The following is a 19,570-nucleotide window of genomic DNA, read 5'->3' on the forward strand; positions in this document are numbered from 1 at the left end:
GTAATGTGGATTGTGCAAAGAAAATTGAGAAATGTGTTAAAATATCATTATTACATGTATTAATAGAAAATATTAATATAGTCAAAGCTAGATTATTCCTGGAATACACTAAATTCTGGTTACTCCTAATTTTCTTCCTCTCCTTTTTCCTGAAAACACAAATTTTTCAGTCCAGCAAAAATATTGTTGTTGTTATTGATTAACATTATTTCTAGAGTGGTTATTTGCCCTTCCTACTTAGTGCAAAAATATATATATATCTCATATTCTTCAGTGTTTTTAAGTAAACATTGATTTTTTACATATTAAAACCTGTTTTTTACATAACTGCTTAATTATAGGAAGGGAAACTGGCAAACTATATAAAAGTAACATTTTAGGTGTAGGCATGATGTGATCAGATTATAAAGGATTTTGAAAGTTAAGAATGCAGTCATCCCTTTATGGCTATCCTAGAGCAACCTGCTGTAATTTTTTTTTTTTTTTTTTTTTTGACCTTTTGCCCACAGACATTTCTATTTCATTCTGTGTGTATTTCCCTTGTCACAAAGTTTTATAAAGTACTGTGGGTTCATAGTATCTCAGATTGTAAACTTTGAAGACCAAGTAATCTTTCTCAGTAATGACTTTTTAAAAAACAACTCAGTAGTTAGTGTATTCCTAATATTTACTCTAGTAACTTACTACTTTTATGTCAATGAAAGATAATTGGAAAAAGTTATGAATTATATGTTACATAAACTGCTCATTTCAAAATCCTTTGGATGTTTGTGGATCAGCTAGAAGCATAAACTCACAATAAATTTAGTTCTCCTAGTTCTGAGGGTCAAAAATAAAAATTGAATATATTATTAAATAGAATTTCTCCTAAAATTATTTAATTGCTTTTTCATTTGAATTAGTTTAATAATATAACATGGTGATTTCTACCAAAATCTTACTGTTGCTTAATTTTAGCATGCATTATATTCTTAGTGTTAACAGAGCCACTTTTCTATTTAAAAAAAAAAAAAAAAGGTTTGTAAATAATAAAAGGATAAAAGTCTCTTCCATATTACTCTTTTCCTCACCCTTGTAACAAATAAGAACAATTAGCAAAATAAATTAATTAATTGGTGATATTTAGAAATATATGATTGAATTTTGTATTCTTCTGCCGCCTTTCTGCCCCATATTGGGAAACTTGCTTCACCTTTTGTCCTTTGAAATCATGATTGGATTCTACCTTAACAAGAATTTTCATTTTTTATTTTATGGGTGTGTGTGGGGGGCACATGCACAATATATATATTTATCTTGCATTTTCATTTATTTTTCTTATTTATGTTATCTTTAACATTTCCTTTTACATTGCATTTTTGTAAATTGTGAAAATTCTCCTTGACGAGTGTTATTCTACATCTGTGTGTCTTCCCATGTTTCATAGAAGTTTTAGTAACCAATTATTTTGAATAATGAATCTCGTGAAGTGGTTCAGATTTGCACTGCAGCTTTAATTGGGCTGGAATCAATTACCACAGAAAATAGAACCACTTCATGGGATTCATTATTTACACTAATTGCATCTAGCTATCATCATTTGTTATGATGCATTCAATAATATTTCATTACCGTCACATACCACAAAATGTATTCATCTATTCCCCACTTACTGGACCACATTTGCTTCTAATTCTTTGCTACTCCAAAAAAGCATCTCTAGAAATACTTTTTGTATGTATGAGACTTTTTCCTCTATTCTTGACCTCTTTGGGGTCTTTGTATAGTGTTGTTGCTCAGTCATGTGTGCCTTGTAATCCTATGCACCATACAGTCCATGGGGTTTCTTGGCAAAGAAACAGGAGTGGTTTGCCATTTCCTTCTTCAGGAAATGAAGGCAAACAGAAGTTTAAGTGGCTTGCCCAAGATCAATCACACAGCTAGTAAGCACTGAGGCCTATCTCTGTCCACTGAGCCCCCTAGCTACCTCCATATGCGTAGTAGTCATGCTAAATAAAGTAGCAGTATAGTTTTAGTTACTTCTTCAGTATAATTTTAATCCTTTTTCAGAATGACTGAACTAATTCCCTGTTCTACCAATGCCATCTACATTTTCAGTTTTCATCTTGGATTGTATTTTTGCCAGCCAGGGTCTGAGGTGCATGAAATCTCATAGTTGTCTTAATGTTCATTTCTTGTGTTATGACTTGGAACATTCTTTTCTATGATTGCTTTTGATTTTTATTTTTTTTTTTTGTAAAGACCTATTCAAAGTGTCTTTTATCTTATATATTTGTTTTTCAAATTAAGTCTTTTTTGATCCTACCAGCATTGTTTTATTTGTGTAATTAAAATTGTTCCTTTTAATCTGTGCTCACTTATCCTTTGCTTTTATTCTATTTTATTTTATTTTCAGTTTGAGTTCTCCATGTTCTTCCCTGTTGTAAAAGCAAAAAAAAAAAAAAAAGTAAATAAGATCTATTACAAAATATGCATGTCAAAAAAAAAAAAAGTTCTTCAAACTGCATTGTGAGTTTATCCCCTGACTATCTGGAAGTTTCCTGTTTCATCATGAGTTGTGTAAAACTTGGTTGGCCATCATGGCGATCTGTTCTTAGAACTTTCAGAATTGTTTGTCTCTATAGTGCTGTTATTGTATAAGTTTTTCTATTGGTCCTGCTCACTTCACTTTACATTAGATTTTACAAGTTGTCTCAGGTTTTTATGAAACTATCTTTTTCATTATTTTTTATAACACAGTAGAATTCTTTCATATCCCATAACTTATTCAACTCTTTCTCAGTTGATGGGCATCCCCTGAGTTTCCAGTTATTTGCAATCATGAAAAAATGATATATGAGTGTATGTATCCTGTTTTTCTTTCTTTAATCTCTTTGGGATATAGAACTGCATCATTAGGTCAAAGGATGTGCACATTTTTAAAACTTTAAATTTTTTGTGTTCCAAATTGCTTTCAAAAATGACTGGATAATTTACAACTCCATCAGCAATGCATTAAAATATCTGTTTTCTGACAGCACCTTTAGCATTTGTCATTTTTATTTTTTGTAACTCTACCCAGTCTGACAGATGAGCGTTGATATCTTACAAATGTTTTAATTTTCATTTCTCTTAATTATTAGTGATTTAGAGCATTTTTATATGACTGTTGATAGTTTGAATTTCTTCTGATAACTGTCTATTCATATCCTTTAATCATTGGAGGAATTATGCTTATTCACATAAATTTAACTTACTCCCCTTTATGTTTTAGATAATAAATGAGACCTTTATCAGAGAAACTTGCTGCAGTCAATCAAAAACATTACTATGCACTATCGTTTTTTTCTTCCTATTTTCCATATTTTTTCTTTTAATTGCATTGGTTTTGTTGGGGGGAAAACTTTTTAAATTTTTTATCATTGGAATTGAATTGTCCATTTTACCTTCTCTGAACACCTTTCTCCCCCCATTTCTTCTTTTGGTTGTGAACTCTTCCCCTATCCTTAGATCTGGTAGGTAATTTTAACCATGCTTCTTTAATTTGTTTATATCAGCCTTTTTGTCTAAATTATATACCAATTGGTTTTTGTCTTGGTTTATGGTATGTAATCTATACCTTATTAAGAATTCTTCCTTTAAATTTGTGACCAAAGGAGAACTAGAGATCATTATTAATCACAAAATAGAAAATTTTGATTATACCAAATTAAAAAGCTTTTGTACAAACACAACTAATGCAAACAAGATTAGAAGGGAAGTAACAAATTGGGAAAACATTTTTACAGTTAAAGGTTCTGATAAAGGCCTCATCTCCAAAATATACAGAGAATTGACTCTAATTTATAAGAAATCAAGCTATTTTCCAATTGATAAATGGTCAAAGGATCTGAACAGACAATTTTCAGATGATGAAATTGAAACTATTTCCACTCATATGAAAGAGTGTTCCAAATCACTATTGATCAAAGAAATGCAAATTAAGACAACTCTGAGATACCACTACACACCTGTCAGACTGGCTAAGATGACAGGAACAAATAATGATGAATGTTGGAGGGGATGTGGGAAAACTGGGACACTGATGCATTGTTGGTGGAGTTGTGAAAGAATCCAACCATTCCGGAGAGCAATCTGGAATTATGCCCAAAAAGTTATCAAACTGTACATACCCTTTGATCCAGCAGTGCTACTACTGGACTTATATCCCAAAGAAATACTTAAGATGGGAAAGGGACCTGTATGTGGCAGCCCTTTTTGTAGTGGCTAGAAACTGGAAAATGAATGTGTTAGGGTTACTAAGTGAGAACTCAGGTTGTCTGGACAGTGACAAGGTGAGAATTCAGGTTTTCTGGACAATTACAAGGTGAGAACTCAGGTTGACTTGATAGAGGGGGCAAGCTCATTGGCTGGGGTGGTTCTTCCCAGAAGCCCTTGCATTATCCCACGCCCATTCTCTGGGAGGATAAAAGACACAATATTGGGCCTGGAGAGCAGATCGGCCTGGAGAAGGATAGGAGCTGGAGGAGATTCAGAGCCAGGATTCAAGAAGAAGGTCTCTGCATTACATCAGGCCTGACGGGGCTCTCTGCAGGAAGGGAAGTCACTTCTAAGGACAAGAGTTAACAGCAACTGCCTGGAGACAACGGTTCACTACAGGAAGAAGAATCTGTCTGAGAGATTTGAGTAGACACAGCAGATCTCTTCCCAGAGAGCGATCCGGCAGCTTCTGGAGACAACAGCACGCTACATGAATGGATGCCCATCAATTGGAGAATGGTTGGGTAAATTATGGTATATGAAGGTTATGGAATATTATTGGTCTGTAAGAAATGACCAGCAGGATGAATACAGAGAAGCTTGGAGAGACTTACATCAACTGATGCTGAGTGAAACAAGCAGAACTAGGAGATCATTATACACTTCAACAATGATACTGTATGAGGATGTATTCTGATGGAAGTGGATATCTTCAACATAGAGAAGAGCTAATCCAATTCCAATTGATTAATGATGGGCAGAATCAGCTACACCCAGAGAAGGAACACTGGGAAATGAGTGTAAACTGTTAGCATTTTTTTTGTTTTTCTCCCCAGGTTATTTTTACCTTCCGAATCCAATTCTTCCTTTGCAACAACAACAACAACAACATTCTTTTCTGCACAAAAATAGTGTACCTAAATACTATAACATATTTAACATGTATGAGAATGCCTGCCATCTAGGGGAGGGGGTGGAGGGAAGGAGGGGAAAAATTCGGAACAGATGGGAGTACAAGGGATAATGTTGTAAAAAATTACCTATGCATATGTATTGTCAAAAAATGTTATAATTATAAAATTAAAATTAAAAAAAAAAGAATTCTTCTTTTTAGCCATCATCATACAAAGTATATCCTACTGGTGTCTGATTTCTATATTACATGACTTTTTATTTATATGTTTTACCTATTTAGAACTTATTATAAAACATGGTCTAAGGTGTTGATTCATTTTCTACCAAATTACTTTTCCCAGTTTTTTAATAGTTGGTTTTTCCCTGGCCTTTTTATAGCCTTTTATTTTTAAGACTTTGAGGGACATGGTTAAAGTAATACTTTGGTAGATTGTCTAAAATACCCTCACTTTCTTCTGTTCCTTTGTATTGTATCTGATTACTTAATGTGATCAAAAATTAATTATTAAATACTTTGGAGAATGAAGCTTATAATACTGAGTAAATACTTTTCTCATTTCTAGGATATCAAATTGTAGGGGGCTAGATTTTATTTAATTTATTGCAAATGTTTTCACAATATCAATATTTTTATCTCTTCAATTTAGAAAACACAGTTAATTGTAGTCTTTACCATTCAGAAAAAAGTAACTGATTTAACTTTTTAAAAACAGTTTAAAAAAAAAGTAACTGATTTTATTCTAATGAATCACAGGAAGTATTTATAATATTGACTTGAACTTATTAAGCAGGTTGAATTTTGCATTTATACTTACATTTAGAACCTCCATTGTTATTGATGTTTTTATATGAGAGAATTGTTTTTTTTTTTAACTTTTCCTTAAGATGCTTTCTATCTAAAAAGTATTAACAAGCTAAATTTAACTGATTGTTCACTAGCCATCTAATATCGAATTATTGATATATAACAACCAGTTTCTTAATTATAATTGTATTGTTATCTTAAATTTAGGATCTTGGCATAGCTCATCCTTATGACAGTGGACATATAGCAATGACTTATACTGGCTTGTCATGCTTGGTTATTCTTGGAGATGATTTAAGCAGAGTAAATAAAGAAGCCTGCTTAGCGGGGTTGAGAGCACTTCAGCTGGAAGATGGAAGGTATGATGAATTTTTTGTCATTTTTTAAAAGATAAGTTACTGAGTTTGGACAGATATGAGCAAAATAAAAATAGGAAGCATAACAATAATGTAGAAAAGAAGTCTAATAGTGAAGTAGGAACAAATGGGAAATGTAGGCATAAATGCTGAAAAAAAAGTATGAATATATGTTTAAGCATAATTTAATATACTCTAGGACTTTCTTTTAAGGGAAATTTAAATTAGAACTATTCTTACATAGACTTAGGACTCTGACATTCTTTTCTTTTTTTATAATAGGTAAATTTTTATTTTCTTCAGTTACAGTAAAAACATTTTGGGGCTTGGAGGGTTATGCATATATATTCAGGGTTTTTTTGTTTTGTTTTGTTTTTAACATGAATTTCCATATGAATCATGTTGGGAGAGAAAAATCAAAACAAAAAGGAAAAACCACAATAGGAAAAAAAACCAGAAGAAAATGCATTATTAAGATGCTTTCGTGTCAGGAAATTAAAGTTTTCGTTTACTTCCTGGCTTTGCTTTTGTTATCTATGATTGAACTTTGACTCTCCACAAGTTATTCCCAAGTAAAAATTAGTTTTTTTGTAACTAATTTACTGTACCTTTTAGAACTACAAAGGAGTTAATGGGTTAACCTATGGAACAATATAGGTAAAGAAATTGAAGTGGAACCCTTAAAGGACTTTATATTTTTTAAAAGTAAAGCATTGCTCTTAGGCCATATTGCTCTTGAGGATTTCCCCTTTGGACCTAGGGGACCTAGAATAGGAGGGTGAATAGAGAGTAGTTTGAAGTGGGCAGAGACTCAAAACAAGCAGATTCACCTGCAGGCTATTGCAGTGGTTCAGGTTTGAAGTAATGACTTGTACCACCCGGCTGGTGTATTAGAGGAGAGAAGGGGACATATACTAAAAGTGTTTCAAAGGTAAGTCAAAGGGGAGTAGGGTGAGAGACTGTGAGGAGTTTAGGATTCCTAGTGTGCAAATCTGAATTATTAGAAGGATACTATTGCCATCTACAGTAATAGGGAAAATAAGAGAGAGAGAGGGAGGATTTAAGGGAAAATATAGTTTTGAACATGTTGAGTTAAGATATCTATTTTATATGTTTGGAAATGTGAGATTGGAGGTCAACCAGGGTAGGATTGAAACATTTGAGAATCAACAGCATAGAAATGATAAATCTATGGAAGCTGAAGAGATCATGAAGTGATAGAGGAAGAAGAAAGTCTTAAGAGACTCTTAGCATCTCCTCTAGCATTGAGTTCATTATATTTACAAAATATTCAATAGAAATATACCAAACAAAAGCATTTATTAAGCACATACTATGTCTTGGGCACTGTATCAAGTACTGAGTACATAACTACAAAATACCAAGACTCCCAACTTAAAAGAAACTTGCATTTTAATGGGGAGAAACAATTGTTTTTTGTATGTGTAGCATAAAAATGAAGTGAATAAATACAAATACATGCAAAATAATTAAACACAAGGAGTTTAGGAAGGCTTTAGGAAAGGTTTTATGCTAAAGATGAGTCTCCATCTTGTTGGAAATTGTAAGATTTGCTGTTTCAGCCTGAGCAAGACTTCATTTTGATTTTATGTTCCTCATTAGCTAGTAGATTACACACAGAAAAAGCTCTTTTGTTTTCTAGTCACAGAGTGAAACCTTCTCCTAGCCAATCATTTTTAAGATGCTTGACATTGGTCATAAGGATGACTGGGTGGGATAGTATAGATGATTCCATAAGGTTTTTTTTTTTTGTTTGTTTGTTTTTTTTTTTTTTTGGAGGCTGGGGTTAAGTGACTTGCCCAGGGTCACACAGCCAGGAAGTGTTAAGTGTCTGAGACCAGATTTGAACTTGGGTCCTCCTGAATTCAAGGCTGGTGCTCTATCCACTGCGCCACCTCGCTGCCCCGATTCCATAAGTTCTTTAACTGCTTTTGAATAACCTCATTTCTCAATTGGGTGCACTACTTTGGAATTCCTATGACATTTCCACCATGCCTGAGATAATTCATTATTAAGAATACTTCATTATCCTCCATCCACTAGGATAAAATCTCCATCATTCTGTATCCCAAACTTTAAGCATCTAGCTTTGGTACTTCACATCATCATTGATTCTCTTGACTGGAGGATGTATCAATGAACTCTTACCCTCCATTTAAGGAGGGAACTTGGCTCAGAACATCTTTCTTCCCTGACTGCACTACTTTGAAACTTCTGATTGCCTTTTCTCCCACATCCCACACTTTTCAGCTAATTTTTGTGTATTGTCTTTCCCCATTAGATTGTAAATTCTTTGAGGGACAGGGACTATTTTTTTCCTCTTTTTGCATAGCAGAAGAATATTCTTTATATCCCCAATATGTAGCACAATGCCTGACACTATTTATTGACTAATTGTTTTATTCATGCTAGATCAGTATTATTTTCCTCATTTGATAGACTGGGGTTATGGTTGCTTAGTCCTAACAATTCTTTATGCATAGTATTCTCTAAGTTTATTTTTTGCTGACAATTGCTGACTTCCTGACAGTATTCCAAAGCTATATATATGGATTGAATAGAAGCAGATAAGACTGTTCCTTAGAGGTAGTGTCTGGAAAGGAGATAGTTTAAGTGATATAGGAGTGTCACAAGAACAACAGTTCTGTTAAGTAGGTAGTACAAGTAGTAATAGTAGTAGATTATCCATATTAGAATTTGGACCTAGATTTTTCTGAATCCCAAGTCTAATGCCACATATTATGCCGCCTCCTATCAACGATAGTGCTCCATTTTGTACATGGGAGAACTGAGGTTGAAGAGGATAAAGAGTTTGTCCACGGTTACACAGATAATAGTGGCACAGTGGAACACCAGGCCTGGAGTAAGACCTGAGTTCAAATTTGGCCTCAGATACTTATTAACTGTCTTCCAAGGAACGTCTTTTAACTCACTTTTCCTCAGTTTACTCCTCTGTAAAATGAGTTAAAGAAATGGTAAATCACTTCAGTGTCTTTACAAAGAAAACCCCAAATGTGGTCATGAAGAGTCAGATAAGGCTGAATAACACCACACACAGTTAATAATTATCAGAGTATATAATGTCAACTTACTTTTAAAATTGAGCCTTTTTGGGGGAATGGGGAGAGGCCTAGGTCATATTGTAATGTGGAATGGCGATATAATTACTGTTATGTTTCTCAGTTAAAAAAAAAAAAAAGGTAAATCTAGTAAAGGCAGTAGTTTACACAAGATAAGAGTGTCATTAAAGTTTCTGATAGTAAGGGAATAAGATAAGCCTTTTTAATGAAACTAGGGATATTTGTGCATGTAATAACTATCAATATAATACTAAGAACAAAATCTTTATTTCTTTCAGTTTTTGTGCTATACCCGAAGGTAGTGAGAATGACATGAGGTTTGTCTACTGTGCTTCCTGTATTTGTTATATGCTCAACAATTGGTCAGGCATGGACACAAAGAAAGCCATAGACTATATTAGAAGAAGTATGGTGAGTCTAAAGAATTCAATTCTTTTTTTTCCTTCTGTTACATAATAGAAACAATTATATATAATATCTTAAAAGTTTACAGATTTCTTTATATTATCCTGTTAAGTTTTTTGAGCTAGCTTTTTTTTGGTCCTTCATTTTTGCAAAGGACAAATGACAATGTGAGGTAATGTCTTGTCTTGCTCATTAATTGGATTTCAGTGAGGCAGAGTTGCACAGAGTTGTTAAGTATCCCTTTCTTCAGTGGCAGGATGACTGGCACCAACTGGCATGTAGTCAGTGATCTTGGTCTCTTTGATGCCTAATCAACCTCTCAGCATTCCATGCTTCATGTCCATTGGAATAAATTGTTCTCATCCAACCATTCCTTCTGGGAAAGTCATCAGTCACTTGGAATAGACAGCTGCCTGAATCAGTGATGGGTTTGAAGCCTGCCCATGACTTACCAGGGTGTGGCTATGGTGCCTGTCACAGTTTCTTAGAGCCATAAGTCAGAGTTGAGTGAATTAAGTGGACACTGTAGGTGGATAAATAGTTCTGAAAAGGGTTTGGCAAGGCCTCACACCAGAGGTTCGAGTCCCTTAAACACCCTAAAAACAAGTGAGAATAGGTTCAATAGATATTAACCTATAAGAAGGAATTTAGGCTTGCCAGAGGTTAAGTGACTTGCTACTAAGTGTTGAAAGCAGTCTGGGAACCTAGGTCTTCCTATGTAACATTACGCAAATCTCTTAGCCTCTCATTTCCAGTTTTTTTATTTGTAAAATGAAAGGTTTCAACTAAAGGCCTTTTTTCAGCTGCAACTCCTATGATTTTTAATAAGACATATCTTAGTCATTTTTTTAAGGAGTTAAATCTTCTTTAGCAGTTCTTAATGATGATAATTTGAGATTGATATTATTTTCCCTTAGTTTCTGTCTCATAAAATCATGAATAGAATAAGGACTGGACATTCTGTACAGATTCTCTTCAACTTGTAGTTTTTAGAGAGTCGTCGACTGCTACTGATTTTTCTGGCTTCCCTTAAGACCCACCTTCTACAGGAAGCCTTTCTCAACCTTTAGTGATTTCCCTCTGTTAATTATTTCCTGTTTACCCTGTAGATAGTTTGCCTTGTATATATTTATTTGTATGTTGTCTCCCCCATTAGATTGTAAGCTGTTTGAGAGCAGCCTGTGTCTTTTGCTATATCCCCAGTGCTTAGCACAGTACCTGGCATGTAGTAGATAAGAGAAATTAATATAAAACTATTGATAATTAATTATTAATTTGTAATCTACTTCATTTTTGTTAAAACCCAACTCCTGAAAAGATCAGTCAGCCTCTGAAGGGCATGGCTGAGTGATAAAATTTTGTCACCCAACTGGGAAACCAAATTTCTGCTTCTGGGCAAACCTTTGCCTGGAGAGAGGCTCTCTTTCCTTGGTCCCTTTTAGGGCCACTTAGCTCATGAAAGAGGAAACTAGCTAGAGTGGTCCTTGTGGACTTCATGGAGTTGGCTTTCCCTTGCCCAAATACCTTGAAGCTTCTAAGTCTTTTGATCACACTATGTTTTTAGTAGAAGGAGCTGAAGACTTTTATAGCGCATCTCCTAATTAAATGTCTACAAATCACAGGTGATTGTCATTTGTCAAGGAAGTCTCCTTTTAAAAGGGATTTAAGACATTTCAGGTTTTCCCTTGTAGTCTTTGATTACAGAGAGAAACCCTAATTTACTGATTGCTAGCTAACCTAATTAATAAATTGATTACTTATTATCCAGAAACTCTTGTCTCTTGGGATTTTCATTAATCTCATAGATATTTAATAGCTATTGATTGATTAATTGAAATTAATTACCCAGTCACTCCAAGGATAAATTATGCTTTTCAATCTTTCTTAAAATCGTGAACATGAATTGTTCCTTTTTTCCACCATTTTTTTTGTGTTTATTAGATTTTTGTAGATATTTGAGATTTTAAGTAATTAAGTAATGAATAATGTCTTGCTGTTTCAAAAATACATTCTTTTGCTCTAGTTAAATTGTCCTTTTATTTTTTTTAATTGATTCCTTAAAATGTAAAGACCTGTAAACATTCCTAATGAATGAAGCAGTAAGTTATATTATTTTAAGAAGAAAAGCAGATTTTTTTTCTTTTTAGTTCTGGTTTAAGTAATTTACTAAAAAAAAAAAAAAAAAAAAAAAAAGCCCATGGAGTCCTATTATTAAGAAGGAAATCTAGTTTCATTGCAAATTTCCTTTTTCCTTTTCCTTTTTTATAATGTTGAATAAAATTAAAAAAAATTTATTTTGCAAAATATATAATTTCCTAAGTGTGAAGTTTTTATATGCTTTTAAGTCAACAGAAGTAAATTGATGTAGAGATTTATCTTTGGAGTCTGAAGAAATGGGTCTCTGACACATATTGATTGATACTGCACAAGTCACTCAAACTCTTAGTGCCCTAGGCACTCTTGATACTAAAAGATTTGGAACAGTTGAAATGCATAAGTAGAGAGAAATTTGCTCCCTATCAGTTCCTTACACCAATAAAATTGCAGGTTTGGACAAAAAAAGTTAACATTTCTGAATGAAGTTTAGAAAGAATGAGAGAGCTTGTAGGAAAGTTTGTCTTCAAATGGAAGCATTTAATAAAGTTTTTATAAATAAGACAACTATAAAGATAAATCAAAGGTATATAATGACAAAGCATGAGAACTGGAAAATAGGGTATGTAAAGAATAGATAAGAATAATTGGTGTCAGGAAAGAAAGGACTGAATTAGGCATGAGAAGTGGTTTGACTTAGGAATATATGTTTTGTTTTGAGAGCATTTGGGGTTAAATGACTTGCCCAGGGACACATAGCCATTAAGGGTTAAATGTCTGAAGTCACATTTGAGCTGAGGTCCTCCTGACTCTAAGGCCATTGCTCTACCCACTAAGCCATTTAGCTCTGTTAGAAATATATGAGGTGGGTTTTTATAAAAAATGTTAAGTTGTTAATTGTTTCTGTCTAACCCCATTTAAGAATTTCTTTAAGATGTATATTAGCTATGTGAAGCATAAATCCAGACAAAGATTTCTACACACTGAAACTCATTTACAAGGGAGCCACTAGTAAATAACAAAAAGTATACTAGGTTAGGTGTATAGTCATATAACAAAGGAGAGACCAGAACCTAAAAATTATAAGACTTGAAGCAAATTTTCTGTGCTTTTGTTTCTTCAGAAAAATGAGAGGACTGGACTATAAAATAAGACTTCTTCCAGCCTTTGAATTCTGTGAATCTGTGAAAGAACATTTCATCTGGAAATCATAAAGAATTACTTGCAATCTGGTCTTCTGGTTAGATGTTGGCTTAGATACCTGAGATCTTCTCAGTCTTGTATTTTAAAAGCAATTTATGCCTTTAAAATTCTTAATTGTGCTTGCAAAAAATGTAAATAAATTCAATCATATTTTGATAATAGGGTAAAGAGCACTAGTTTTGGGTTCATTGCACCTAGTTTCAAAACCTGGCCCTGTCATTTCCCTTAATTGCTCTAAGCTGGACTTTTCTCTGTAAAATGAGGGGACAGTACTAGAATGTATCCATGGTCCCTTCCACTTCTAATCTTCTGATCATTTCATTATGGTTTTATTAGGTAATAAATCTAAGTTAGAAAATCTTAAATAGTCATCTTAGGTTTTTAGATAAAGGACTTTTGAATAAAGATCGACATCTATAAGGAAATAATTTATAGTGGTAATTTTATGTCTTTATGGATATTTTTACTTACATGTAATATATTTAAGCTTATATTAAAAGTAGAATGACTTATTTTGTGAGCTAAGAGTGAAACTTTCATAAGGTCATAGATTTAAAACTGAAATGGAGTTCAGAGTTCAATTAGTCTAGAAAGATGAGGATCCCATAAGTAGCAGAGGCAGAATTCCAATCCAGATCCACTGTTCTTTCCACTTTGCCACACTGTGAAATGATATTTCTAATAATGGGGGGGAAGTATGCTTTTTGGCTGTTGTTATACTAAGATGTGCTACTTTGACTGTCATTTGTTAGAAAGATCTATTTATCAGTGAATTTTTGTTTTTATCTATGCAAGTTTTCATCTATCACTGGTTTTATTATTAGGTTTTGAAAGTAACAAACAAATATGATAGTAAATGTATTTTGTTCATTAGTTATTTTAATTTAACTTCAATAATAGTATGTATGTAGAACTTGAGAGTTCTTTTCTGACAGCTCTGTGAGATGTAGGCATGCTGATGATAATGTTGGCAGTGAACTAGCCAAGTGAATCATAAAGTAATAGAATTAATGTAAGGGGAAAGAAGATTGGATTTTTAAAAAAAGAAAATTAGATCCACAAAACTAGTTTAGATGATTGCTTATGGAAAATCATTTCATTTGTGCAATGCTTTAAAAATCCATTTTTGCAATTTGCCACTGGTTATTGGAGCAAAATAAGGGCTTCCCATCCCTCCTTCATGCCCTGCATTTGTAAGAAAGAATAGCTATTTTTGGAATTACAAAGGAGAATAAGTGTATTCTTATTTTGTCTTGTCCAAGCTTGTGACTTTATTAGTATAGGAAATTCTCTCCATCAGTGCAGATGCATAACTGTTCCACATGTTTACCTGGACAGTGAGAGACAAAGTGACTTGCCCATAGTTATACTCCATGTCTGATTCTCTTTCCACAAGCCTTATAGCTTTTTAACTACTGTTTCACAGTAAACAGTATTATTTTTCTTTTTTAGTCTTATGACAATGGACTGGCACAGGGAGCTGGACTAGAATCTCATGGTAAGATATCTTTAACTGGTTAACAATATAGAGTTGGGATTGTATGAATATTGTCTTTTCAAAGTGTCTCCTTAGTTGTGTGAAATTGCGCTACTTTTAAGAATGACATATGAGAAATAAATGTTTTTCAGAAATGAAATAAAAAGTTGAGATTTTGCATTAGTGATGTTATCTTCTGGCAGTTTTCATGGAATGCATCATAGTACTTTATTCTAAATATTGACATAAACTCCTTCCACCACATCCTTTTTCTTCTTCTAGCATACTCTGTCTCTGCTGTGCCTCTTTTTTGCTTCTTCTTCCACTTCTACTTGGTTTCCAATTACAGATGACTACTTGGAAAGGATATTTATTGTTAAGAGAATCCCGCTTTGAATGTTTAAGGCTTTTTAAAGTCTCTTCTAATATAATCCTGTGATTCTATGACAGCTATGATATCATGATCTCTGTGATACCTTGAAATCACTTTCTAATATTAAAAAGTTATTAACTTGGGATGCATTTCAGTTGATAAGACTATAAAGAAATGAAAATCCATTAATATTGTTGACTTCTCTTAATCTTGATGAAAAAAAATACTGAGGACCCCATGTATATTTCTAGCATTGCTGTGTGTATTCTTCAAAAAAAATTTACCACTTGCTTTATAATTTTTTAATCATGTTGCAAAGTAAGGGTTCATGCATCTCAACAGTTGTGTTATATTTGCTAATAAAGTGTGTTGGGTTTTAACCTGAGAATTTAGTTTTACAGTTATAAAGTACAAAAGACCTGTTTTTCTTTTTAAGTGCTTTCCTTGTAGCTAATAAGCATTTATTAAGCACCTACTATAGGATAGCAGCTTGGGACAAAAATATTAATGATTAAACAGTCTCTACTTTCAAGAAGTTATAATTTAAAAGAATGACAACAGGGATGTTTTATATATAGAATAAATATAAAGACATTAAATTTAGATAAGTACCAAGTGGTTAAATACAAAGTAGTTTGGGTCATTGAATATTTGCATTTGGGAATGAAGTGAAATCAAGAAAGGTTTCCTGATGCTTGAGTTTTATTTTTAGGCAGAGATAAGGAAGAAGGAAGGCCACTGTTATGTCATTGAAACATAATATTCCTCTGAGTATGTGATGGGAAGTAGTGAAAAATGAGGCTAGCAAGTTAGGTTGGAACTTTAGGTTTTGATGGGCTTTAAAAACTAAACAGAGGAAGAAGCATTCCTAGCTTATCCTAGCAGCTATTGGGAGCCAGTGGATTTTTTAAAATTGTGAACATGATCAGAGGAAAATCATTTTGTATACAGCAGTGGAGAAAGATCTGGAACAGGGAAGTCAATTAGAAGGTTGTTGCTGCAGTAATACAGTTAAGAGGCTATGAGACCCTTTACCTTGCAGTGAATGAGGAGACATATGAGAAATGGTGTAGAAAAAGACATTTTAAAATCTGTTAACGAGTTGCTATATGGAGTAGGGAGCATCTCAGTCATAACAACAAGGTTATAAATCTAGGAGACTGAAAAAATGGTGCCTTTAGCAGAAATAGGGAAGCTTAGGAAAAAAAGATAAGTTACCTTTTGGACACTTTGAGTTTGAAATGTCTCCAAGACATATAATTTAGCAGAATTAGGAGAAGGGCTGTTTTATTATCAAAGTCTGTGAGAAAAGAGGACGCAATGGGAGATGACTTCAAAGAGTTTTGAGAAGATTATTAGAGGAGAAAAGGCCTCAATTTTTATTTAGGAGAGGGAAGATTGAAAACTGCTGAAAGGAAAGAAGAAAAGGTTTGGAATAATTTCTGTGGGGAATGGTGGGAACAAGTATGCCTTTTATTTTTGTATAGAAATAAAATAATCAAAACAGCATTGTAACTTAAATAGCATTGTCACATTTCTATTTATATTATTTATTTTGAAGAATACTGAGAATTTATTTTTTTAATTTATTTAATCACCATATCTTGATTTTTCATTTTAATTCCAACCCCTGATATTGATCCAGAGAATGATTTGAATATCCCTTTGTATTCTTTTCTCATAACCTAGAATCAAAAGATCTTCCTGGGATGTGTATATATCTCTGGAGTTTCAGGTCAGTTTGTTGGATGATTTTTTTTTTTTTTTTTAATTTTTTTTAATTTTTTTTTTTTTTTTTTTTTTTAGTGAGTGGCTTTCTTTCCCTAGTTTGAACTTCCTTTTTCTCACTATGCTAGTTAATTAAAAAAAAAAAAAAAGGTAACTTTTCTATCTTTTCAACTTCCTTTATTTCTTCTCTTCATATGTGAATGGTTTGATAATTGAGATTATAGTTCACTAGACATCTAAATGGATACTAATATCTAGGTAGAATGACAAAAGGAATGTTAGTTCTAGTGGCAACATTGGTCTGTCTCATTTTACAAATAAAGTCATGAAGAGAAGGTGGCACTTTTCCTGTGTATCATATTAATGGCCTTGATAAATTTATGCTGAAGATTTTCAGATGACATCTTATTGGGAGAGATAAATAACATATCAGATGACAGATTCAGAATCCAAAATGATTCTGCAAAGGATAGAATCATAACTTTACTTAGCAATTTTTCTGCATGATTTCTTGGAATCTAGTAGTTTTAGAATATAATTTTTCATCATGTTCTTTGAAAAGTGTATAATTTTTACATTGTTTAGACACTAACTTCACAATTGTTATTCTCCATGTTTAGAATGCTCTTATATTGTTTCCATCTTGTTCTTTTTTTATTTTGCTACATAATTTTTTCCTTTTTTCTCTGTATTTTTGCATTTTAATTGTCATTTTTTTTCAGAAGTTAGTCTTATGGAGAGAATCTCTTTTAAATTAATTATTCTGTAGTTTGACTTTCTGATTCCTTCCTGAAAAATCTTATTTAATGTCTATATTTATTCTTAAGTTGATTTTCTGAACAATTCTGAAGGTTATTGGAATTGTTCCCTTGTAATTTCCCTGAAGTTTACAAAAATTGTTAAATCACCTGCCTATAAGCTTTAAACTTAATTTCCTTTGTTTTAAATCACTGTCTTAACCAATCTGCTCGTTTTATGACGTCATTTTAATAAACGTGTCTATTGCTGACCCTTTCCATTTTGTAAACCCATTGCTTTTAAAGAAACCTTTCCTCTGGCCCTTGTTACCACTTATCAGATTCTCAGTTTTGACAGGTAGGTCTCTTTACTCCTAGTACTAGTGGTAATTGGGCCTATTCTTTTTGCCAGATTTCACATTAATTTTTGGATGATGAGATAAGTGTAGGCGTGTTATAAAGAAATTAGAGAATTATCCTCTAATGGGAATAATACTACAAGAAACCTTTTATACACCTGGGTCTCTTCATCTTTTATTCCTTCAACTGGATACCTCTTTCCTTTTGTACTATATTAATTTTAATTTGCACCATATTTCTGGTGTCTGTCTCCTTCAGTTTGTTGTCCCTGAGGCTCTCCAATTCTTCACATTTACCACTTTTCCTCCTTCTCAAATCTTTGAGGCTGTTCTTATTCATATGTCTGACCTTCTCCAACTACTGGGACACTGCCCAAAGGAACTGAAAACTGCAGCAGCAAAGGTTGGCTCAGTTTGTTAGTGTATTATAGGCTGTGGGAATGGGGAGATTGTGAACACTATGAAAAATGGGGTTTTGAATTAATCTTACTTTTTTTTATGTAAAAATTATTTTGTCCTAGGTTCTTTCATTTATTCTACTCTTGTCTTTGCTGAGTTTTTTGCATTTTGGGCCTTTTAAGGAAAACTGCTTTTGAGATTCTTCTAACTTTACACAAGTACCCTTCAGACTATGATTTCCAGAAGATAGGTGATGATACGGGAATTCTAGAAGCATAGAATTTTAGAGTTCAAAGGAATCTCCGTGACAATTTTATATAATTCATTCTCTCCATCCTATATAAGTGCTTATTTAGACACTGCTTAAAGACTTTGAAGAGGAATGCATTACTTCCCAAAGCAGCTTAGTTCCCACCTTGGACATTTTAATAAGTTTTTCCTTTCATCTGGCCTAAATTTGCTTCTAGTTGTCCTGATTTTCCTCTATGACAAAAACAGAATAACATGAATCCCTATTCTATATGGCAGCCTTATGTATTGTATCCTTCCTGAACTTTCTGTTTTCTATATTAAACATCTCTTTCATCCAGAAAATTTAGAGATTATCAGTGTATATAAATAATAGGTAGTATTATTATAATGTAGTAGCACTGACTATATATATATATGATATATACACACCACACATTCTCTCTCTCACACACACACACGTACACACACACACATGTACACACATGTACACACTCCATGAACTAGCAAAGGAGACAGTAGGAATGGATAATGAGGTAGGGGGAGAGCCGTGAGAAAGCAACACCATAAAAATCACATTAAGAGAGCATATCCAAGAAAAGGGGATACAATTCAGAGTTATGATTTAGAAAAAACATTAATCTTAAAAGGAATAAGATATAGTTCAATAATTCAGTTTTGAAGTTGTAATAGTTTTAAAAGTTTTATATGGTTATCAGCAAATTCCGAGTGCAAGTCTAGGAAAACAATTTTTTCTTATTTTTAGATATTTTTTGATTTTTTATTTCCTAAGGCAGTTGTAAGGATCAGATGAGATGATGTAGACCTTAATGTGATATAAGTGTTAGCTGTTATCTTTATTAAGGAAAATCCAATTACTTTTAATTATAATGTATACTTTAAATTGTAGTTTGGGATTCATTTTTCATAATATGCTGTCATTAGAGGATTTAGAAGACTTCTTTCACAACAAACTAGGTTGATTTAACAAGTCAGCTTCTAATTTGACTGGATTGTAACAGTTATTCAGTCAGCAACTCCCACATATCAGTATTAATGCTCTATCTTCAGTTAAGGAATTAGACAAAGGAAAGTATATCACATTAGGAAGTTGAAGTATCTCAGTCCTT

At 32.9% G+C, this 19,570-nt stretch overlaps 1 protein-coding gene across 2 annotated transcripts in view; it reads left to right on the forward strand.

The window, feature by feature from the left end:
- The window catches only part of PGGT1B (protein geranylgeranyltransferase type I subunit beta), a 56,944-nt gene that overhangs the window by 14,724 nt on the left and 22,650 nt on the right, over positions 1 to 19,570 (forward strand). For both annotated transcript variants that reach the window (XM_074281995.1, XM_074281996.1), the window contains exons 4-6: positions 6,167 to 6,318; positions 9,695 to 9,827; positions 14,571 to 14,616. In XM_074281995.1, the coding sequence (XP_074138096.1) occupies positions 6,167 to 6,318; positions 9,695 to 9,827; positions 14,571 to 14,616 (331 nt within the window). The remainder of the gene's footprint in view (positions 1 to 6,166; positions 6,319 to 9,694; positions 9,828 to 14,570; positions 14,617 to 19,570) is intronic.

Source organism: Sminthopsis crassicaudata, chromosome 1, assembly GCF_048593235.1.
Source record: "Sminthopsis crassicaudata isolate SCR6 chromosome 1, ASM4859323v1, whole genome shotgun sequence".
NCBI classification, from domain to species: Eukaryota; Metazoa; Chordata; class Mammalia; order Dasyuromorphia; family Dasyuridae; genus Sminthopsis; species Sminthopsis crassicaudata.